Source organism: Cetorhinus maximus, unplaced genomic scaffold (genome assembly GCF_964194155.1).
Source record: "Cetorhinus maximus unplaced genomic scaffold, sCetMax3.hap1.1 HAP1_SCAFFOLD_125, whole genome shotgun sequence".
NCBI lineage: Eukaryota > Metazoa > Chordata > Chondrichthyes > Lamniformes > Cetorhinidae > Cetorhinus > Cetorhinus maximus.
Genome location: NW_027596127.1, coordinates 594,182 through 618,081, shown reverse-complemented (window position 1 = coordinate 618,081; position 23,900 = coordinate 594,182). Strand labels below are relative to the sequence as shown.

At 50.3% G+C, this 23,900-nt stretch overlaps 1 protein-coding gene across 4 annotated transcripts in view; it reads right to left on the bottom strand.

Moving 5' to 3' along the window:
• The window catches only part of LOC144672863 (rho-related BTB domain-containing protein 1-like), a 102,782-nt gene that overhangs the window by 13,277 nt on the left and 65,605 nt on the right, over positions 1–23,900 (bottom strand). For 2 of the 4 annotated variants that reach the window (XM_078534850.1, XM_078534852.1), the window contains exons 7-8: positions 18,871–19,021; positions 9,567–9,655 (exon numbers count right to left, since the gene is read on the bottom strand). The exons of 1 other annotated variant lie outside the window; for it this stretch is intronic. In XM_078534850.1, coding sequence (XP_078390976.1) covers positions 9,567–9,655; positions 18,871–19,021 — 240 coding nt within the window. The remainder of the gene's footprint in view (positions 1–9,566; positions 9,656–18,870; positions 19,022–23,900) is intronic. One more of the 4 variants, XM_078534851.1, reaches the window with a different exon arrangement.

Below are 23,900 nucleotides of genomic sequence, written 5' to 3'. Positions count from 1 at the left end.
CAGTCCCCTCCCCTCCCCCTCCAGCCCCTCCCCGCCCCCTCCAGTCCCCCGCCCCCTCCAGACCCCCTCCCTCTCCAGCCCCTCCAGACCCCCTCCCTCTCCAGCCCCTCCAACCCACCGCCCCCTCCAGTCCCCTCCCCTCCCCCTCCAGCCCCTCCAACCCACCGCCCCCTCCAGTCCCCTCCCCGCCCCCTCCAGTCCCCCGCCCCCTCCAGTCCCCCGCCCCCTCCAGTCCCCCACCCCCTCCAGACCCCCTCCCTCTCCAGCCCCTCCAGCCCCCACCCCCTCCAGTCCCCCGCCCCCTCCAGCCCCCTCCCCCTTCAGACCCCCGCCCCCTCCAGCCCCCTCCCCCTTCAGACCCCCGCCCCCTCCAGCCCCTCCAAACCCCTGCCCCCTCCAGTCCCCTCCCCTCCCCCTCCAGTCCCCTCCCCGCCCCCTCCAGTCCCCCGCCACCTCCAGCCCCCGCCCCTCCAGTCCCCCGCCCCCTCCCCCCTCCAGTCCCCCGCCCCCTCCCCCCTCCAACCCCCCGCCCCTTCCCCCCTCCAACCCCCCGCCCCCTCCAGCCCCCCTCCCCCTCCAGCCCCCACCCCCTCCAACCCCCCTCCCCCTCCAGCCCCCCCTCCCTCCAGCCCCCACCCCCTCCAGCCCCCCTCCCCCTCCAGTCCCCGCCCCCTCCAGCCCCCCTCCCTCTCCCCCTCCAGACCCCCTCTCCCTCCCCCTCCAGCGCCCCCCCCATCTTGGGATGACCATGTTTTTTCACATCCTGACATTAGCCTTGGTCAAGCACTTTCTGATCCATTCTCAGATTAACCCTAAACCATCTAACTGAGTTTCATCAATAGCTGCTCATGTGGAACTTTATCAAAAACCTTTTACAAGTGGAACTACATAGTGTCACAGCAAATCTGAAAGAGAAACAGAAAATGCTGGAAACAGTCAGCAGATTAGAGAGTTTCTGCGGCTGAGAGAAACAGAGTTAATGCTTCAGGTTGATGACCTTTCATCAGGAACTGGGAAAAGTTAAAGATGTAACAGGTTTGAAGTTAGTTAAAGAGCGGAGGGTGGAAATAGAAGAAAAAAAAGAGGTCAGTGATGGGGGAAAAGACAGGAGAGAATAAATGACAAAAGCTTTAGTGGTGCTGGGCCAAAGGGAGTGCTCATGGGGCAAGTACAGAAACAAGGAGGTGAGAATGAGAGAACAATGAACAGCTGCTGACCAAAAGCAAAATCAAGAAAAAAACAACTAGACTAAGACCAAGACATACAAAGATACCAATTGGAAACAGGACTTGGCCAGCAGTAGTTGGAAAGCTGCAAAATGGAGGCACGGGTTATGGTGTGAAATTGAGTCAATGTTGAATCTGGAAGGCTGTGGACTACTTCATCAAAAGATGAGGTGCTGTTCCTTGAACTTGTGTTGAGCATACATCATGTCGACCTCTCTGCCCTCAGCTGCTCTAGTGATTCACTCGAGCTCCCCACTGGTGCTGCCTGCCCTGCCCTGCTCAGCATTTCCTGTTTTTTGCACTTGGCTTGGTAACTGGTGGCTGAGGTAGTTGGACAGGCTGGGATAGACAGATTTTTGATCTCAGGGAATGAAGGGATATGGAGAGCGGGTGGGAAAATGGAGCTGAAGCCCTGGATTGGCCATGAGCATATTGAAAAGTGGAGCAGGCTCGATGGGCCGTGCGGTCTACTCCTGCTCCTATTTCTTGTGTTTTTGAGGGTAGCGCAGTGGATGTTGCATATATGGACTTACAAAGGCATTGGACCAATAAATGTGTTAGCAAAATCGAAGCCCATGGAATGAAAGAAGTTGGGCTAGTGAAGATAGGAACATGGCTAAGGGAAAGAGAGCCGAGGATAGTAATGAACAGTTGTTTCTCAGGCTGAAGAGAAATAAACAGTAGGGTTCCCAGGGTTCATTTTAGGACTACTGCTCTTCTTGGTCTATGTTAATGACCTAGACTTGGGTGCAAAGGGCACAATTTCAAAGCTTGCAGATGACACAAAACATGGAAGATTTTTTTTATACGTCCATGTGATGTGGGTGTCGCCGGTTAGGCCAGCATTTATTCCCCATCCCTAATTGCCTAAGTGTGAAGTGATTCATTGTGGTAGGAAGAGAGGCTATATAAAATAAAGAGTACAACTCTAAAAGAGACTTGGGTGTATATGTGTACAAATGGGGGAGATAGCAAGTAAAGAAAGTGCAGTGTTAATGTCACTGGACTATAGTAATCCCGAGTCCCAGGCTAATGCTCTGGGGACATGGGTTCAAGTCCCATCACAGCAGCTGGTGGGATTTAAATTCAATTGATAAATCTGGAATTGAAAGCCAGTCTCAGTGATGAGGAACATATAAACAAGGAGTCAGCACCTCGAGTCTGCGCCACCATTCAGTAAGGTCAGGGCTGATCTGATTGTAATCTCCTCTCCTCATTCCTACCTACCCCTGATAACCTTTCACCCCCTTACAACCACCAAGATGCTATGGCGTGGAAAGAGGACATTCAGCCCATCATCTCTGTGCTGGCCAGAAAAAGACAGAAAAGAAACTAGCCGCTCATTTTAATCTCACTTTCCAGCACCTGGTCTATAGCCTAGCAGGTTACAGCGCTGATCAAGAATCTATCTAGCTCTGCCTTAATGATATTCAGGGACTCTGCCTCAACCACCTTTTCAGGAAGAGTTCCAGAGACTCACGTCCCTCTGAGAAAAAGATTCTCCTCATCTCTGTCCTAAATGAACAACATCTTATTTTTAAACAGTGACCCCTAGTTCTAGATTCTCCCAGAAGAGGAAACATCCTCTCCACATCCACCCTGTCAAGACCCCTCAGGATCTTAAAGGTTTCAATAAAGTCACCCCTCACTCTTCTAAACTCCAGTGGATACAAGCAGAGTCTGTCCAACCTTTCCTCATAAGACAACCCACCCATTCCAGGTATCAGTCTGGTGAACACAACCAACGGATCAGATCTAAGCTCTGTAGTCCTGCCACATCCAGTTGTGAATGGTGGTGGACAATTAAACAACTCACTGGAGGAGGAGGCTCCACAAATATCCCCATCCTCAGTGATGGAGGAGCCCAGCACAGCAGTGCAAAAGACAAGGCTGAAGCATTTGCAAGAATCTCGAGCCAGAAGTGCGGAGTGGATGATCCATCTTGGCCTCCTCCGGAGGTCCCCAGGATCACAGATGTCAGTCTTCAGCCAATTCAATTCACTCCACGTGGTATCAAGAAACAGCTGAAGGCACTCGATACTGCAAAGGCTATGGGCCCTGGCAATATTCCGGTAATAGTACTGGAGACTTGTGCTCCAGAACTTGCCACGCCCCTAGCCAAGCTATTTCAGTACAGCTACAACACTGGCATCTACCGGGCTATGTGGAAAATTGCCCAGATATGTCCTGTACACAAAAAGCAGGACAAATCCAACCCGACCAATTACCGCCCCATCAGTCTACTCTCCATCATCAGTAAAGCAATGGAAGGGGTCATCAACAGTGCTATCAAGCAGCACTTGCTTAGCAATAACCTGCTCACTGATGCCCAGTTTGGGTTCCGCCAGGGCCACTCAGCTCCTGACCTCATTACAGCCTTGGCTCAAACATGGACAAAAGAGCTGAACTCCCGAGGTGAGGTGAGAGTGACTGCCCTTGACATCAAGGCAGCATTTGACTCAGTGTGGCATCAAGGAGCCCGAGCAAAACTGGAGTCAAGGGGGAAATCTCTCCGCTGGTTGGAGTCATACTGAGCACAAAGGAAGGTGTTTCTGGTTGTTGGAGGTCAGTCATCTCAGCTCCAGGACATCACTGCATGAGTTCCTCAGAGTAGTGTCCTCAGCCCAACCATCTTCAGCTGCTTCATCAATGACCTTCCTTCCATCATAAGGTCAGAAGTGGGGATGTTCGCTGATGATTGCACAATGTTCAGCACCATTCATGACTCTTCAGATACTGAAGCAGTCCATGTCCAAATGCAGGAAGACCTGGTCAATATCCAGGACTGGGCTGACAAGTGGCAAGTAACATTCACGCCACACAAGTGCCAGGCAATGACCATCTCCAACAAGAGAGAATCTAACCATCGCTCCTTGACGTTCAATGGCATTACCATCACTGAATCCGATTGTCAGGGCCTATAGCCTTTGCAGTATCCAGTGCCTTCAGCTGTTTCTTGATATCACATGGAGTGAATTGAATTGGCTGAAGACTGGCATCTGTGATGCTGGAGACCTCCGGAGGAGGCCGAGATGGATCATCCACTCAGCACTTCTGGCTGAAGATTATAGCAAATGCTTCAGCTTTATCTGAAAGAAAACCTTTTCACACAGCGAGTGGTTGGGGTCTGGAATGCACTGCATGGAAGTGTGGTGGAGGCAGGTTCAATCAAGGCATTCAAGAGGACATTAGAAAATTATTTGAATAGAAACAATGTGTAGGGATACAGGGAAAAGGCAGGGCAATGGCAATAGGTCAGAATGCTCATTTGGAGAGTCGGTGCAGACATGATGGGCCAAATGGCCTCCTTCTGTGCTGCTAAAATTCTGTGATTCTGAGACTAAAACTGCACCCGGCCAGAACACAGACACAAGCTACACCAGGGAAAATGACAGGCAAACTGCACCCGGCCAGAACACAGACACAAGCTACACCAGGGAAAATGACAGACAAACTGCACCCGGCCAGAACACAGACACAAGCTACACCAGGGAAAATGACAGGCAAACTGCACCCGGCCAGAACACAGACACAAGCTACACCAGGGAAAATGACAGGCAAACTGCAACCGGCCAGAACACAGACACAAGCTACACCAGGGAAAATGACAGACAAACTGCACCCGGCCAGAACACAGACACAAGCTACACCAGGGAAAATGACAGGCAAACTGCAACCGGCCAGAACACAGACACAAGCTACACCAGGGAAAATGACAGGCAAACTGCAACCGGCCAGAACACAGACACAAGCTACACCAGGGAAAATGACTGACAAACTGCACCCGGCCAGAACACAGACACAAGCTACACCAGGGAAAATGACAGGCAAACTGCAACCGGCCAGAACACAGACACAAGCTACCCCAGGGAAAATGACAGACAAACTGCAACCGGCCAGAACACAGACACAAGCTACACCAGGGAAAATGACAGACAAACTGCAACCGGCCAGAACACAGACACAAGCGACACCAGGGAAAATGACAGGCAAACTGCACCCAGCCAGAACACAGACACAAGCTACACCAGGGAAAATGACAGGCAAACTGCACCCAGCCAGAACACAGACACAAGCGACACCAGGGAAAATGACAGACAAACTACACTCGGCCGGAACACAGACTCAAACTACACTCGGCCGGAACACAGGCTCACACTACACACGGCCGGAACACAGGCTCACACTACACACGGCCGGAACACAGACTCAAACTACACAGGGCCGGAACACAGACTCAAACTACACTCGGCCGGAACACAGGCTCACACTACACACGGCCGGAACACAGGCTCAAATCGCACCACATCAAAAGTAATTGCGGAAAATAAAAGCTCCTGGTGTAGGAGGTAACATGAATAGAAGATTTGCTGGCTAACAGGAAGCAGAGAGTTGGCATAAATGGACGTTTTTCGGGTTGGCAGGATGTAGCGAGTGGTGTGTCACAGTGATCAGTGCTGGAGCCTCAACTGTTTACAATTTATATAAATGAATTGGATGAAGGAATTGAAGGGATGGTTGCCAAATTTGCTGATAACATAAAGATAGGTAGAAAAGTAAAGTTGTGATGAGGACAGAGCTATGAACCTCACACCATGCAGGGCCGGAACACTGGGGGCTGAAACACAGGCCACACCCCACCGGAACACAGGGTCAGACTACAACCCGCCGGAACACAGGCTCAGACTACAACCCGCTGGAACAGGGTCAGACTATACCCCGCCAGAACACAGGCTCAGACTACAACGCGCCGGAACACAGGCTCAGGCTACAACCCGCTGGAACACAGGGTCAGACTATACCCCGCCAGAACACAGGCTCAGACTACAACGCGCCGGAACACAGGCTCAGGCTACAACCCGCCACAACACAGGCTCAGACTACACCCCACCCGCCACAACACAGGCTCAGACTACAACCCGCTGGAACACAGGCTCAGACTACAACCCGCCGGAACACAGTCTCAGACTACAACCCGCCGGAACACAGGGACAGGCTACACCCCGCCCGCCAGAACACAGGCTCAGACTACAACCCGCCGGAACACAGGCTCAGACTACAACCCGCCGGAACACAGGCTCAGACTACAACCCGCCCGCCAGAACACAGGCTCAGACTACAACCCGCCCGCCAGAACACAGGCTCAGACTACAACCCGCCGGAACACAGGGACAGGCTACACCCCGCCCGCCAGAACACAGGCTCAGACTACAACCCGCCGGAACACAGGCTCAGACTACAACCCGCCGGAACACAGGCTCAGACTACAACCCACCGGAACACAGGCTCAGACTACAACCCGCCAGCAGGAACACAGGTTCAGACTATACCCCGCCCGGCGGAACACAGGCTCAGGCTACACCCCGCCCGCCGGAACACAGGGTCAGACTATACCCCACACGCCGGAGCACAGGCTCAGACTACACCCCGCCCGCCAGAACACAGGCTCAGGCTACACCCCGCCCGCCAGAACACAGGCTCAGACTACACCCCGTCCGCCGGACCACAGCCTCAGACTACACCCCGCGCACCGGAACACAGCCTCAGACTACACCCTGCCCACAGGAACACAGGCTCAGACTACACCCCGCCAGGACACAGGCTCAGACTACACCATGCCCGCCAGAACACAGGCTCAGACTACACCCCGCCCGCCAGAACACAGGCTCAGACTACACCCCGCCCACAGCAACACAGCCTCAGACTACACTCCGCCAGAACACAGGCTCAGACTACATCCCACCCAGAGGAATGCAGGCTCAGGCTACAACCCGCCGGCCAGAACACAGGCTCAGGCTACACCCCGCCCAACGGAACACAGGCTCAGACTACATCCCACCCACAGGAACGCAGGCTCAGGCTACACCCCGCCCACAGGAACGCAGGCTCAGGCTACACCCCGCCCACCGAATCACAGGCTCAGGCTACACCCCGCCCACAAGAACACAGGCTCAGGCTACACCCCGCCCACGGGAACACAGGCTCAGACTACACCCCGCCCACCGGAACACAGCCTCAGACTACACCCCGCCCACAGGAACACAGGATCAGACTACACCCCGCCAGGACACAGGCTCAGACTACACCATGCCCGCCAGAACACAGGCTCAGACTACACCCCGCCCGCCAGAACACAGGCTCAGACTACACCCCGCCCACAGCAACACAGCCTCAGACTACACTCCGCCAGAACACAGGCTCAGACTACATCCCACCCAGAGGAATGCAGGCTCAGGCTACAACCCGCCGGCCAGAACACAGGCTCAGGCTACACCCCGCCCAACGGAACACAGGCTCAGACTACATCCCACCCACAGGAACGCAGGCTCAGGCTACACCCCGCCCACAGGAACGCAGGCTCAGGCTACACCCCGCCCACCGAATCACAGGCTCAGGCTACACCCCGCCCACAAGAACACAGGCTCAGGCTACACCCCGCCCACGGGAACACAGGCTCAGACTACACCCCGCCCACCGGAACACAGCCTCAGACTACACCCCGCCCACAGGAACACAGGATCAGACTACACCCCGCCCACCAGAACACAGGCTCCGACTACACTCCGCCCACAGGAACACAGGCTCAGACTACACCCCACCCACAGGAACACAGGCTCAGGCTACACCCCGCCCACAGGAACACAGGCTCAGACTACACCCCGCCCACAGGAACACAGGCTCAGACTACACCCCGCCCACAGGAACACAGGCTCAGGCTACACCCCGCCCACCGGAACACAGGCTCAGGCTACACCCCGCCCACAGGAACACAGGCTCAGACTACACCCCACCCGCCAGAACACAGGCTCAGACTTCACCCCACCCGCTGGAACACAGGCTCAGGCCACACCCCGCCCGCCGGAACACAGGCTCAGACTATACCCCGCTCGCCAGAACACAGGCTCAGGCTACACCCCGCCCACAGGAACACAGGCTCAGACTACGTCCCACCCGCTGGAACACAGGCTCAGACAACACCCCGCCCACAGGAACACAGGCTCCGACTACACTCCACCCGCCAGAACACAGGGTCAGACTACACCCCACCCACCAGAACACAGGCTCAGACGACACTCCGCCCGCCAGAACACAGGCTCAGGCTACACCCCGCCCACCAGAACACAGGCTCAGACTACACCCTGCCCACCAGAACACAGGCTCAGACTACACCCCGCCCGCCGGAACACAGGCTCAGACTACACCCCGCCCACAGGAACACAGGCTCAGGCTACACCCCACCCACCGGAACACAGGCTCACACTACACCCCGCCCATAGGAACACAGGCTCAGACTACACCCCGCCCACCGGAACACAGGCTCAGGCTACACCCCGCCCACCGGAACACAGGCTCAGACTACACCCCGCCCACAGGAACACAGGCTCAGACTACACCCCGCCCACAGGAACACAGGCTCAGGCTACACCCGGCCACCGGAACACAGGCTCAGGCTACACCCCGCCCACAGGAACACAGGCTCAGACTACACCCCACCCGCCAGAACACAGGCTCAGACTTCACCCCACCCACTGGAACACAGGCTCAGGCCACACCCCGCCCACCGGATCACAGGCTCAGACTACACCCCGCCCACCGGATCACAGGCTCAGACTACACCCCGCCCACCGGATCACAGGCTCAGACTACACCCCGCCCACCGGAACACAGGCTCAGACTACACCCCGCCCACAGGAACACAGGCTCAGACTTCACCCCACACGCCGGAACACAGGCTCAGGCTACACCCCGCCCACAGGAACACAGGCTCAGACTACACCCCGCCCACAGGAACACAGGCTTAGACTACACCCCGCCCACCGGAACACAGGCTCAGACTACACCCCGCCCACCGGAACACAGGCTCAGACTACACCCCACCCACAGGAACACAGGCTCAGACTACACCACGCCCACAGGAACACAGGCTCAGGCTACACCCCGCCCACCGGAACACAGGCTCAGACTACACCCCACCCGCCAGAACACAGGCTCAGACTTCACCCCACCCGCTGGAACACAGGCTCAGGCCACACCCCGCCCACAGGAACACAGGCTCAGGCCACACCCCGCCCGCCGGAACACAGGCTCAGACTACACTCCGCCCGCCAGAACACAGGGTCAGACTACACTCCGCCCGCCAGAACACAGGCTCAGACAACACCCCACACGCCGGAACACAGGCTCAGGCTACATCAGTCTGAAACAGAAAAGTTCCTTCCTCTGGAGCGTGGACTCGGGTCAGACTCCTGGGAATTCACTCGTGCAGTCGGGAATGATTGGCAGGTGACTCCCACTAGGCTTGAAGGTAAGAATCCGTGTTCCTGAATTGTGCCTACATACCTGGGCCTTATCAAGGTACTGTAAGACAAAGCCATCGATGTCAACCCCCTGCTTGGACATCTGCACAAGATCCTCCACAACAAACCGCTCTAGAAGGGCCAGAAACAGAGAGGACAATCAGTGAGATGACACAGGAGATCTTCAATGCCTCAACAAAACAATGGGATATTATTGGAATTCATGTGGCCGCACCAGCCACAGTCACAAGTTCCACACTTAGACCCTGCTCCTCCCTCCTTACTCAGGAGGCCTCTGCCCCTTCATTTGTCAATATCAGGCCCCTTCCTCTACCCTGTCAATCACTGACATACCCCGCCCTTTCCCCTGTCAATCACCGACAGATGCCGCCCTTTCACCTGTCAATCACTGACATAACCCGCCCTTTCCCCTCTCAATCACCGACAGATGCCGCCCTTTCACCTGTCAATCACTGACATAACCCGCCCTTTCCCCTCTCAATCACTGACATACCCCGCCCTTTCCCCTGTCAATCACCGACAGATGCCGCCCTTTCACCTGTCAATCACTGACAGGCCCCGCCCTTTCCTATCAATCACTGACAGGCCCGCCCTTTCCCCTGTCAATCACTGACAGACCCCACCCTTTCCAAAGTCAATCAGACAGACCCCTCCCTTTCCCCTGTCAATCACTGACAGACCCCGCCTTTGCAAAGTCAATCAGACAGACCCCGCCCTTTCCCCTGTCAATCACCTGTACTGTGTCTCTGAATCAGTGTTTAGAACAAAGAACAAAGAATAGTACAGCACAGGAACAGGCCCTTCGGCCCTCCAAGCCTGCGCCGATCATATTGCCCGTCAACTAAAATATTTTGCACTTCCGGGGTCCGTATCCCTCTATTCCCATCCTATTCATGTATTTGTCAAGCTGCCTCTTAAACATCACTATCGTACCTGCTTCCACCACCTCCTCTGGCAGCGAATTCCAGACACTCACTACCCTCTGCGTAAAAAACTTGCCCCGCACATCTCCTCTATAGTTTTCTCCTCTCACCTTAAATCTATGTCCCCTAGTAATTGACTCTTCCACCCTGGGAAAAAGCTTCTGACTATCTACTCTGTCCATGCCACTCATAATTTTGTAAACTTCTATCAAGTCGCCCCTCAATCTCCGTCGCTCTAGTGAGAACAATCCAAGTTTCTCCAACCTCTCCTCATTGCTAATAACCTCCAGACCAGGCAGCATCCTGGTAAACCTCCTCTGCACCCTCTCCAACGCCTCCATATCCTTCTGGTAGTGTGGCGACCAGAATTGCACGCAATATTCCAAGTGTGGCCTAACCAAGGTTCTATACAACTGCAGCATGACTTCCCAGCTTTTATACTCAATACCCCTGCCAATGAAGGCAAGCATGCCATATGCCTTCCTGACTACCTTATCCACCTGCGTTGCCACTTTCAGTGACCTGTGGACCTGTACACCCAGATCCCTCTGCCTGTCAATGCACTTAAGGGTTCTGCCATTTACTGTATAATTCCTGCCTGTATTAGACCTTCCAAAACGCATTTGTCCGGATTAAACTCCATCTGCCATTTCTCCGCCCAAGTCTCCAACCGATTTATATCCCGTTGTATCCTTTGACAATCCTCTTCACTATCTGCAACTCCTTCAACCTTAGTGTCGTCTGCAAACTTACTAATTAGCCCAGTTACATTTTCCTCCAAATCATTTATGTATACTACAAACAGCAAAGGTCCCAGCACTGATCCCTGCGGAACTCCACTAGTCACAGCTCTCCATTCAGAAAAGCACCCTTCCACTGCTACCCTCTGTCTTCTATGACCAAGCCAATTCTGTATCCATCCTGCCAGCTCACCTCTGATCCCGTGCGACTTTACCTTCTGTACCAGTCTGCCATGAGGGACCTTGTCAAAGGCCTTACTGAAATCCATGTGTATAACATCCACTGCCCTTCCATCGTCGATCATCTTTGTCACTTCCTCGAAAAACTCGATCAAATTAGTGAGACACGACCTCCCCTTCACAAAACCATGCTGCCTCTCACTAATACGCCCATTTGCTTCCCAACGGTAGTAAATCCTGTCACGAAGAATCTTCTCCAATAATTTCCCTACCACTGACGTAAGGCTCACTGGCCTGTAATTTCCTGGATTATCCCTGCTCCCCTTCTTAAACAATGGAACAAAATTGGCCATTCTCCAGTCCTCTGGGACCTCACCCGTAGCCAGTGAGGATACAAAGATTTCTGTCAAGGCCCCAGCAATCTCCTCCCTTGCCTCCATCAGTACTCTGGGGTAGATCCCTTCTGGCCCTGGGGACTTATCCACCTTAATATTCTTCAAGACGCCTAACACCTCTTTTTTGATCTCAACATGATCCAGGCTGTCTACATACTCTTCCCTAGACAAATCGACCGCTAAGTCCTTCTCTTTGGTGAATACTGATGAGAAGTACTCATTTAGTATCTCTCCCATTTCTTCTGGCTCCACACACAGATTCCCACCTCTGTCCCTGAGTGGGCCTACCCTTTCCCTGGCTACCCTCTTGCTTTTTACATATGTATAAAACGCCTTGGGATTTTCCTTAATCCTGGTTGCCAATGACTTTTCATGACCCCTTTTAGCCCTCCTGACTCCTTGCTTAAGTTTCTTCCTACTTTCTTTATATTCTCCACGGGCTTCATCTGTTCCCAGCCTTCTAGCCCTTACGAATGCTTCCCTTTTCTTTTTGACTAATCTCACAATATCCTTCATTATCCAAGGTTCCTGAAACTTGCCATGCTTATCCTTCATCCTAGCAGGAACATGCCGGTCCTGAATTCTTATCAACTGATGTTTGAAAGCCCCCCCACATGTCAGTTGTTGATTTGCCCTCAAACATCTGCCTCCAGTCTAGATTCCTCAGTTCCTGCCTAATATTGTTATAATTAGCCTTCCCCCAATTAAGCACCTTAACCCGAGGACTCCTGTTATCCTTATCCACCAGTACCTTGAAACTTACTGAATTATGGTCACTTTTCCCGAAATGCTCCCCTACTGAAACTTCGACCACCTTGCCGGGTTCATTCCCTAATACCAGGTCCAGTATTGCCCCTTCCCTAGTTGGACTATCTACATATTGTCTCAGGAAGCCCTCCTGGATGCACCTTACAAATTCTGCACCATCCAAACCCCTAGCACCAAGTGATTCCCAGTCAATATAGGGAAAGTTAAAATCACCCACCACAACAACCCCATTGCTTTTACATCTTTCCAAAATCTGCCTACAGATTTCCTCAATCTCCCGCCGGCAATTGGGAGGCCTATAGTAAACTCCCAACATTGTGACTGCACCCTTCCTATTCCGGAGCTCTACCCATATTGCCTCGCTGCATGAGCCCTCTGAGGTGTCCTCCTGTCGTACAGCTGTGATATTCCCCTTAACCAGCAGTGCAACTCCCCCACCTCTTCTACATCCCTCTCTATCCTGCCTGAAACATCTAAATCCTGGAACGTTTATCTGCCAATCCTGTCCATCCTTCAACCAAGTCTCTGTAATATCAATAACACTTTCCCTGTACTGAGTGTCAGGGTCGGTGTTTCCCTGTACTGAGAGGCTGAGTCTGTGATTCACTGTACTGAGTATCTGAGTCTGTGTTTCCCTGTACTGAGTGACTGAGTCTGTGTTTCCCTGTACTGAGTGTCTGAGTCTGTGTTTCCTTGTACTGAGTGTCTGAGTCTGTGTTTCCCGTACTGAGTGTCTGAGTCTGTGTTTCCCTGTACTGAGTGTCTGAGTCTGTGTTTACCTGTACTGGGTGTCTGAGTCTGTGTTTACCTGTACTGAGTGTCTGAGTCTGTGTTTACCTGTACTGGGTGTCTGAGTCTGTGTTTCCTGTACTGAGTGTCTGAGTCTGTGTTTCCTTGTACTGAGTGTCTGAGTCTGTGTTTACCTGTACTGGGTGTCTGAGTCTGTGTTTCCCTGTACTGAGTGTCTGAGTCTGTGTTTCCTTGTACTGAGTGTCTGAGTCTGTGTTTCCCTGTACTGAGTATCTGAGTCTGTGTTTCCCTGTACTGAGTGACTGAGTCTGTGTTTACCTGTACTGAGTGTCTGAGTCTGTGTTTACCTGTACTGAGTGACTGAGTCTGTGTTTCCCTGTACTGAGTGTCTGAGTCTGTGTTTCCCTGTACTGAGTGTCTGAGTCTGTGTTTACCTATACTGAGTGTCTGTGTTTCCCTGTACTGTGTGTCTGAGTCTGTGTTTCCCTGTACTGGGTGTCTGAGTCTGTGTTTCCCGTACTGAGTGTCTGAGTCTGTGTTTCCCTGTACTGAGTGTCTGAGTCTGTGTTTCCCTGTACTGAGTGTCTGAGTCTGTGTTTACCTGTACTGAGTGTCTGAGTCTGTGTTTACCTGTACTGAGTGTCTGAGTCGGTGTTTCCCTGTACTGGGTGTCTGAGTCTGTGTTTCCTTGTACTGAGTGTCTGAGTCTGTGTTTCCCGTACTGAGTGTCTGAGTCTGTGTTTCCCTGTACTGAGTGTCTGAGTCTGTGTTTACCTGTACTGGGTGTCTGAGTCTGTGTTTACCTGTACTGAGTGTCTGAGTCTGTGTTTACCTGTACTGGGTGTCTGAGTCTGTGTTTCCCGTACTGAGTGTCTGAGTCTGTGTTTCCTTGTACTGAGTGTCTGAGTCTGTGTTTACCTGTACTGGGTGTCTGAGTCTGTGTTTACCTGTACTGAGTGTCTGAGTCTGTGTTTCCCTGTACTGAGTGTCTGAGTCTGTGTTTACCTGTACTGAGTGTCTGAGTCGGTGTTTCCCTGTACTGGGTGTCTGAGTCTGTGTTTCCCTGTACTGAGTGTCTGAGTCTGTGTTTCCCTGTACTGAGTGTCTGAGTCTGTGTTTACCTGTACTGAGTGTCTGAGTCTGTGTTTCCCTGTACTGGGTGTCTGAGTCTGTGTTTACCTGTACTGAGTGTCTGAGTCTGTGTTTCCCTGTACTAAGTGTCTGAGTCTGTGTTTCCCTGTACTGAGTGTCTGAGTCTGTGTTTCCCTGTACTGAGTGTCTGAGTCAGTATTTCCCTATACTGAGTGTCTGAGTCTGTGTTTCCCTGTACTAAGTGTCTGAGTCTGTGTTTACCTGTACTGGGTGTCTGAGTCTGTGTTTACCTGTACTGAGTGTCTGAGTCTGTGTTTCCCTGTACTGAGTGTCTGAGTCAGTGTTTCCCTATACTGAGTGTCTGTGTTTCCCTGTACTGTGTGTCTGAGTCTGTGTTTCCCTGTACTGGGTGTCTGAGTCTGTGTTTACCTATACTGAGTGTCTGTGTTTCCCTGTACTGTGTGTCTGAGTCTGTGTTTCCCTGTACTGAGTGTCTGAGTCTGTGTTTCCCTGTACTGAGTGTCTGAGTCTGTGTTTACTTATACTGAGTGTCTATGTTTCCCTGTACTGTGTGTCTGAGTCTGTGTTTCCCTGTACTGGGTGTCTGAGTCTGTGTTTCCCGTACTGAGTGTCTGAGTCTGTGTTTCCCTGTACTGAGTGTCTGAGTCTGTGTTTCCCTGTACTGAGTGTCTGAGTCTGTGTTTACCTGTACTGAGTGTCTGAGTCTGTGTTTACCTGTACTGAGTGTCTGAGTCGGTGTTTCCCTGTACTGGGTGTCTGAGTCTGTGTTTCCTTGTACTGAGTGTCTGAGTCTGTGTTTCCCGTACTGAGTGTCTGAGTCTGTGTTTCCCTGTACTGAGTGTCTGAGTCTGTGTTTACCTGTACTGGGTGTCTGAGTCTGTGTTTACCTGTACTGAGTGTCTGAGTCTGTGTTTACCTGTACTGGGTGTCTGAGTCTGTGTTTCCTGTACTGAGTGTCTGAGTCTGTGTTTCCTTGTACTGAGTGTCTGAGTCTGTGTTTACCTGTACTGGGTGTCTGAGTCTGTGTTTCCCTGTACTGAGTGTCTGAGTCTGTGTTTCCTTGTACTGAGTGTCTGAGTCTGTGTTTCCCTGTACTGAGTATCTGAGTCTGTGTTTCCCTGTACTGAGTGACTGAGTCTGTGTTTACCTGTACTGAGTGTCTGAGTCTGTGTTTACCTGTACTGAGTGACTGAGTCTGTGTTTCCCTGTACTGAGTGTCTGAGTCTGTGTTTCCCTGTACTGAGTGTCTGAGTCTGTGTTTACCTATACTGAGTGTCTGTGTTTCCCTGTACTGTGTGTCTGAGTCTGTGTTTCCCTGTACTGGGTGTCTGAGTCTGTGTTTCCCGTACTGAGTGTCTGAGTCTGTGTTTCCCTGTACTGAGTGTCTGAGTCTGTGTTTCCCTGTACTGAGTGTCTGAGTCTGTGTTTACCTGTACTGAGTGTCTGAGTCTGTGTTTACCTGTACTGAGTGTCTGAGTCGGTGTTTCCCTGTACTGGGTGTCTGAGTCTGTGTTTCCTTGTACTGAGTGTCTGAGTCTGTGTTTCCCGTACTGAGTGTCTGAGTCTGTGTTTCCCTGTACTGAGTGTCTGAGTCTGTGTTTACCTGTACTGGGTGTCTGAGTCTGTGTTTACCTGTACTGAGTGTCTGAGTCTGTGTTTACCTGTACTGGGTGTCTGAGTCTGTGTTTCCCGTACTGAGTGTCTGAGTCTGTGTTTCCTTGTACTGAGTGTCTGAGTCTGTGTTTACCTGTACTGGGTGTCTGAGTCTGTGTTTACCTGTACTGAGTGTCTGAGTCTGTGTTTCCCTGTACTGAGTGTCTGAGTCTGTGTTTACCTGTACTGAGTGTCTGAGTCGGTGTTTCCCTGTACTGGGTGTCTGAGTCTGTGTTTCCCTGTACTGAGTGTCTGAGTCTGTGTTTCCCTGTACTGAGTGTCTGAGTCTGTGTTTACCTGTACTGAGTGTCTGAGTCTGTGTTTCCCTGTACTGGGTGTCTGAGTCTGTGTTTACCTGTACTGAGTGTCTGAGTCTGTGTTTCCCTGTACTAAGTGTCTGAGTCTGTGTTTCCCTGTACTGAGTGTCTGAGTCTGTGTTTCCCTGTACTGAGTGTCTGAGTCAGTATTTCCCTATACTGAGTGTCTGAGTCTGTGTTTCCCTGTACTAAGTGTCTGAGTCTGTGTTTACCTGTACTGGGTGTCTGAGTCTGTGTTTACCTGTACTGAGTGTCTGAGTCTGTGTTTCCCTGTACTGAGTGTCTGAGTCAGTGTTTCCCTATACTGAGTGTCTGTGTTTCCCTGTACTGTGTGTCTGAGTCTGTGTTTCCCTGTACTGGGTGTCTGAGTCTGTGTTTACCTGTACTGAGTGTCTGAGTCTGTGTTTACCTGTACTGAGTATCTGAGTCGGTGTTTCCCTGTACTGGGTGTCTGAGTCTGTGTTTCCTTGTACTGAGTGTCTGAGTCTGTGTTTCCCGTACTGAGTGTCTGAGTCTGTGTTTCCCTGTACTGAGTGTCTGAGTCTGTGTTTCCCTGTACTGGGTGTCTGAGTCTGTGTTTACCTGTACTGAGTGTCTGAGTCTGTGTTTCCCTGTACTGAGTGTCTGAGTCTGTGTTTCCCTGTACTGAGTGTCTGAGTCGGTGTTTCCCTGTACTGGGTGTCTGAGTCTGTGTTTACCTGTACTGAGTGTCTGAGTCGGTGTTTACTTGTACTGAGTGTCTGAGTCGGTGTTTCCCTGTACTGAGTGTCTGAGTCTGTGTTTCCCGTACTGAGTGTCTGAGTCGGTGTTTACTTGTACTGAGTGTCTGAGTCTGTGTTTACCTGTACTGAGTGTCTGAGTCGGTGTTTCCCTGTACTGGGTGTCTGAGTCTGTGTTTCCTTGTACTGAGTGTCTGAGTCGGTGTTTCCCTGTACTGAGTGTCTGAGTCTGTGTTTACCTGTACTGAGTGTCTGAGTCTGTGTTTACCTGTACTGAGTGTCTGAGTCTGTGTTTACCTGTACTGAGTGTCTGAGTCGGTGTTTACTTGTACTGAGTGTCTGAGTCTGTGTTTACCTGTACTGAGTGTCTGAGTCGGTGTTTACCTGTACTGAGTGCCTGAATTTGAGTTTACCTGTACTGAGTGCCTGAATTTGAGTTTACCTGTACTGAGTGTCTGAATTTGAGTTTACCTGTACTGAGTGCCTGAATTTGAGTTTACCTGTACTGAGTGCCTGTTACGACGCAACAGCTTTTAAAGGCTGAGTTATTCAAAATCCCAGAGGGAAACTTTAAACAACTGTCATAATCTATATTTTCAATTGGTACGTTTGAGATGCAGCTCTGAATTCAGGAATAAGACCACCAGTTTGAGGGGTTTTTACATTAAACTACATGAGACATTCATTAATTTACAACAAGGTATTAAACACATGCAACATGGCTACAAATGGCTACTATCATAAATTAACAAGTTCCCAAACTAATCTCCACTAAGGCAACAACAACCCTTTGACTTTAAACAGACACCAGGCAAAGCATTTTCACCTTACACATTCAAAATGAGGTCCCTTTTACTTTGGTTCCTTTGCAGATAACTGTAGGCTTACAGCTGCTTTGATGTTACAAGCCTCTGCTCTGCACACACACAACGGCTGAAGTTAAACACAGCGCTTCCCTTTGAATGTAAATTCTCATTGTATCACCAGACCCTTTGAACTCCACCTCTTCTAACAATAAAACCCCTTTCATAGCAACAATGTTTTACTAATATAAAAACTAATATAAAAATGTCTCCTAGCTAGGTGCAAGATTTCATCCCTAGACTTTGAATGGTTTATTCAACAAAATGCAAATGCCCCCTCTACCTCTACCTCTCAAAACCACTATACATCAAAGCACCTAGACTAGCTGGCTTTAATCCAATTACAGCACACACACAAACACACACAGACTAAACCTCTATTTTAAAAAAAAATTCCAATAAATATACATTAATAACTTCATTACAATGCCAGAGTTAGTGTTAAGCTGTACTGAGTGACTGAATTGGTGCTTAAATGTACTGAGTATCTGAGTTGTAGATTCCTGTACTGAGTGTCTGAATTGCTGTTTATCCATACTGAGTTTCTGAGTTGGTGTTTACCTCAACTGTCTGAGTTGGATTTTACTTGTACTGTGTCTCTGAATCAGTGTTTACCTGTACTGGGTGACTGAGTTGGTGTTAGCCGGTATTGGGTGACTGAGTTGCTATTTACCTGTACCGAATGTTGGAGTTGGTGTTTACCTGTAGTGAGTGACTGAGCTGCTGTTGACCTGTACTTAATGAATGAATTGTTGTTTACCTGTACTGAGTGTCTGTGTTAGCGTTTACCTGCATTGAATGTCTGAGTCTGTGTTTACCTGTGCTGAGAATCTGCATTAGTTTTTACCTGCACTAAGTAACCGAATAGATGTTCACCTGTACTGAGCACCTAAGGTGGTATTTACCTGCCAGTGAGACGAGTCCAGACAGGCACAAACGGTCTGCAAATGCGATCAGTTCAACTGCATCCACCTGGTGATTCAACACCAACTGACCAGTGTATAGAAAGTCCAGGACTGCTTGCACACAGGCACTGTTGCAGTCAGGCAACGGGACCTGCCAGAGGGGATCAGAAATCAGCATTACTCCATTTTCACAGCGAATAGACCTGTGGCCTCCAACAGTTCATCTCACCTCAAATAGAAGCTATGGTGAATACTCCATTACACAATAAAGCTTCCTTCATACTAATCACACACTCCCAGGCCAGGTACAACACGGGTTAGATAGCAGTAAAGTTCCTTATTGTGATAGCTCACATACTATTCACAATCTAGCTGACAAGGGCTATTCACCTCAACGATCAACTGTCCTCTGATGTGAGTATTAACTACCTGCCAAGATGGAAAACACTTTAACTTCAGTTGTCTCCTTTCCAATACGAAGTGACCAGCACAGACATGGATGATGTAGGGTTTGTGGATGACTGCAGTGATGTTACTCAGTATGCACCAGATCTGCAAGCCACTCTCGAGCTCTTCAATTGGGTATACAAGCAGCTCATGCAGCATTCAATGGTGCCAAAACAAAACCCATAGCAACCCAGTCAAATATTTCACCTCCCATATGTTGAAGAAAAGACAGTGGAATATGTTAATCATTTCCCATAGCTTGGCAGCAGAATTTACAGCCCTGGGGAGACGCCATCCTTGAATCAAGGGACAGTCAACACTGCCAATAGCTCCAGCTACACTGTCCCCATCAAACACTCCCAGGACAGGTACAGCACGGGGTTAGATACAGAGTAAAGCTCCCTCTACACTGTCCCCATCAAACACTCCCAGGACAGGTACAGCACGGGGTTAGATACAGAGTAAAGCTCCCTCTACACCGTCCCCATCAAACACTCCCAGGACAGGTACAGCACGGGGTCAGATACAGAGTAAAGGTCCCTCGGCACTGTCCACATCAAACACTCCCAGGGGAACTACAGCGCGGGGTTAGATACAGAGTAAAGCTCCCTCTACACTGTCCCCATCAAACACTCCCAGGACAGGTACAGCAAGGGATTAGATACAGAGTAAAGATCCCTCGACACTGTCCCCATCAAACACTCCCAGGACAGGTACAGCACGGGGTTAGATACAGAGTAAAGCTCCCTTTACACTGTCCCCATCAAACACTCCCAGGACGGTACAGCACAGGGTTAGATAGAGAGTAAAGCTCCCTCCGCACCGTCCCCATAAAACACTCCCAGGACAGGTACAGCAAGGAGTTAGATACAGAGTAAAGCTCCCTCTACACTGTCCCATCAAACACTCCCAGGACAGGTACAGCACGGGGTTAGATACAGAGTAAAGCTCCCTCTACACTGTTCCCATCAAACACTCCCAGGACAGGTACAGCACGGGGTTAGATACAGAGTAAAGCTCCCTCTACACTGTTCCCATCAAACACTCCCAGGACAGGTACTGCACGGGCTTAGATACAGAGTAAATCTCCCTCTACACTGTCCCCAACAAACACTCCCAGGACAGGTACAGCACAGGATTAGATAAAGAGTAAATCTCCCTCTACACTGTCCCCATCAAACACTCCCAGGACAGGTACAGCACGGGCTTAGATACACAGTAAAGCTCCTTTTCACTGTCCCCATCAAACACTCCCAGGACATATGGGATACTTGCCTTTATTAACCGAGGCATAGAATATAAAAGCAAGGAGATTATGCTGGATCTGTATAAAATGCTGGTCAGGCCACAGCTAGAGTATTGCGTGCAGTTCTAGAATCCGCATTATAGGAAGGATGTGATTGCACTAGAGAGAGTGGAGAGGAGATTTACCAGGGTGTTGCCTGGGCTCGGGAGTTTTAGTTATGAGGTGAGATTGGATAGACTGGGGTTATTTTCCCTGGAGCAGAGGAGATTGAGGGGGTCATGATTGAGGTGTATAAAATTATGAGGGGCATAGGTAGGGTAGACAGGAAGGAACCTTTCCTCTTGGTGGAGGGATCAATAACCAGGGGGCTTAGATTTAAGGTAAGGGGCAGGAGGTTTAGAGGGGACGTGAGGAACAATTTTTTCACCCAGAAGGTGGTGGGAATCTGGAACTCGCTGCCTGAAAGGGTGGTAGAGACAGAAACCCTCATAACATTTAAGAAGTATTTGGATGTGCACTTGCGATGCCATGGCATACAAGGCTATAGGCCTAGTGCTGGGAAATGGGATTAGAATAGTTAGGTACTTGTTTGACCGGCGCAGACTCGATGGGCCGAAGGGCCTTTTTCAGTGCGGTAGACTCTATGATTTTATAACATATTCGCCTCTTTTCTTTTTAAATTAAAGCTTAAAAAAAACTTAAAGTACGTTCTTTTTGAAACGAACAAAAATAAATAATGTCAGGTATTTCCACATCTATCGTTCCCGGATTTCCTTTACCAAGTATATGTATAAACAATTATAAATAAAGTTTTTTCCATTGCATCATTATAAGATCAGACACCTCTCTTCCAATACATTTAATAACTGGTTTCAGCCAGCACTTCTTTGTGTAAAACAGTCTGATAGTTGGTGACTTGTGTGAACCCACAGTATCTTAGCGATTTCTCTCCACTCTTAACATTTCTTTCATGCTGGGTCAGTCTATTCTTAGCGACACTTTTCATGGAATTAACATTCTCCCAAAGAGACTGGTTACTGATAACATTCTATAGGAAAACTTTTCTCACATTGTCCCATATATAATATTTCTGTCAGTAAACTGGATAACTAACCCCCCATATCTAATGCTTCTACCAAGGCCAGCGTTTCAGCAGCTGAGGTACTTTTCACTATCCTTTTTATTTTCTTGGTCTCCCAAGCCAGCAGACAACATTTATCATTCTTTCCCACCAAGAATATGATGATCCCGGCTGTGCTAGAGAATATGACGATCCCGGCTGTGCTAGAGAATATGACGATCCCGGCTGTGCTAGAGAATATGACGAACCCGGCTGTGCTAGAGAATATGATGAACCCGGCTGTGCTAGAGAATATGATGAACCCGGCTGTGCTAGAGAATATGAGGAACTCGGCTGTGCTAGAGAATATGATGAACCCGGCTGTGCTAGAGAATATGAGGAACCCGGCTGTGCTAGAGAATATGAGGAACTCGGCTGTGCTAGAGAATATGATGAACCCGGCTGTGCTAGAGAATATGAGGAACTCGGCTGTGCTACAGAATATGATGAACCCGGCTGTGCTACAGAATATGAGGAACCCGGCTGTGCTAGAGAATATGATGAACCCGGCTGTGCTACAGAATATGAGAAACCCGGCTGTGCTACAGAATATGATGAACCCGGCTGTGCTACAGAATATGAGGAACCCGGCTGTGCTAGAGAATATGACGAACCCGGCTGTGCTAGAGAATATGACGATCCCGGCTGTGCTAGAGAATATGACGAACCCGGCTGTGCTAGAGAATATGACGAACCCGGCTGTGCTAGAGAATATGACGATCCCGGCTGTGCTACAGAATATGATGATCCCGGCTGTGCTAGAGAATATGATGAACCCGGCTGTGCTAGAGAATATGAGGAACCCGGCTGTGCTACAGAATATGATGATCCCGGCTGTGCTAGAGAATATGAGAAACCCGGCTGTGCTAGAGAATATGACGAACCCGGCTGTGCTAGAGAATATGACAAACCCGGCTGTGCTAGAGAATATGAGGAACTCGGCTGTGCTAGAGAATATGACGAACCCGGCTGTGCTAGAGGATATGAGGAACCCGGCTGTGCTACAGAATATGATGAACCCGGCTGTGCTAGAGAATATGATGAACCCGGCTGTGCTAGAGAATATGAGGAACTCGGCTGTGCTAGAGAATATGACGATCCCCGCTGTGCTAGAGAATATGACGAACCCGGCTGTGCTAGAGAATATGATGAACCCGGCTGTGCTAGAGAATATGAGGAACCCGGCTGTGCTAGAGAATCTGATGAACCCGGCTGTGCTACAGAATATGATGAACCCGGCTGTGCTAGAGAATATGAGGAACCCGGCTGTGCTAGAGAATATGAGGAACCCGGCTGTGCTAGAGAATATGACGAACCCGGCTGTGCTAGAGAATATGACGATCCCGGCTGTGCTAGAGAATATGACGAACCCGGCTGTGCTAGAGAATATGACGATCCCGGCTGTGCTAGAGAATATGACGATCCCGGCTGTGCTAGAGAATATGACGAACCCGGCTGTGCTAGAGAATATGTTGAACCCGGCTGTGCTAGAGAATATGACGAACCCGGCTGTGCTAGAGAATATGACGAACCCGGCTGTGCTAGAGAATATGAGGAACCCGGCTGTGCTAGAGAATATGATGAACCCGGCTGTGCTACAGAATATGACGATCCCGGCTGTGCTAGAGAATATGAGAAACCCGGCTGTGCTAGAGAATATGATGAACCCGGCTGTGCTAGAGAATATGATGATCCCGGCTGTGCTAGAGAATATGATGATCCCGGCTGTGCTAGAGAATATGAGAAACCCGGCTGTGCTAGAGAATATGATGAACCTGGCTGTGCTAGAGAATATGACAAACCCGGCTGTGCTAGAGAATATGAGAAACCTGGCTGTGCTAGAGAATATGAGGAACCCGGCTGTGCTAGAGAATATGATGATCCCGGCTGTGCTAGAGAATATGATGAACCCGGCTGTGCTAGAGAATATGATAAACCCAGCTGTGCTAGAGAATATGATGAACCCGGCTGTGCTAGAGAATATGATGATCCCGGCTGTGCTAGAGAACCCGCCTGGAAGATTGGCATGTGAAGCATCGCTAAAAATGACCAACCTCATATCTTCTGGATCACCCAAGACTGGAAACTTGAGCACACATCTTTTTTTAAGTGTTTTATTTGCTCTCAGAACTTGCTCAACTGTAGCATGTTTCATCATTACAGTGGCCTTTCCTGCTCTCCCTACGATTGTGGCATCCTTCCACACACTGCTCCCTT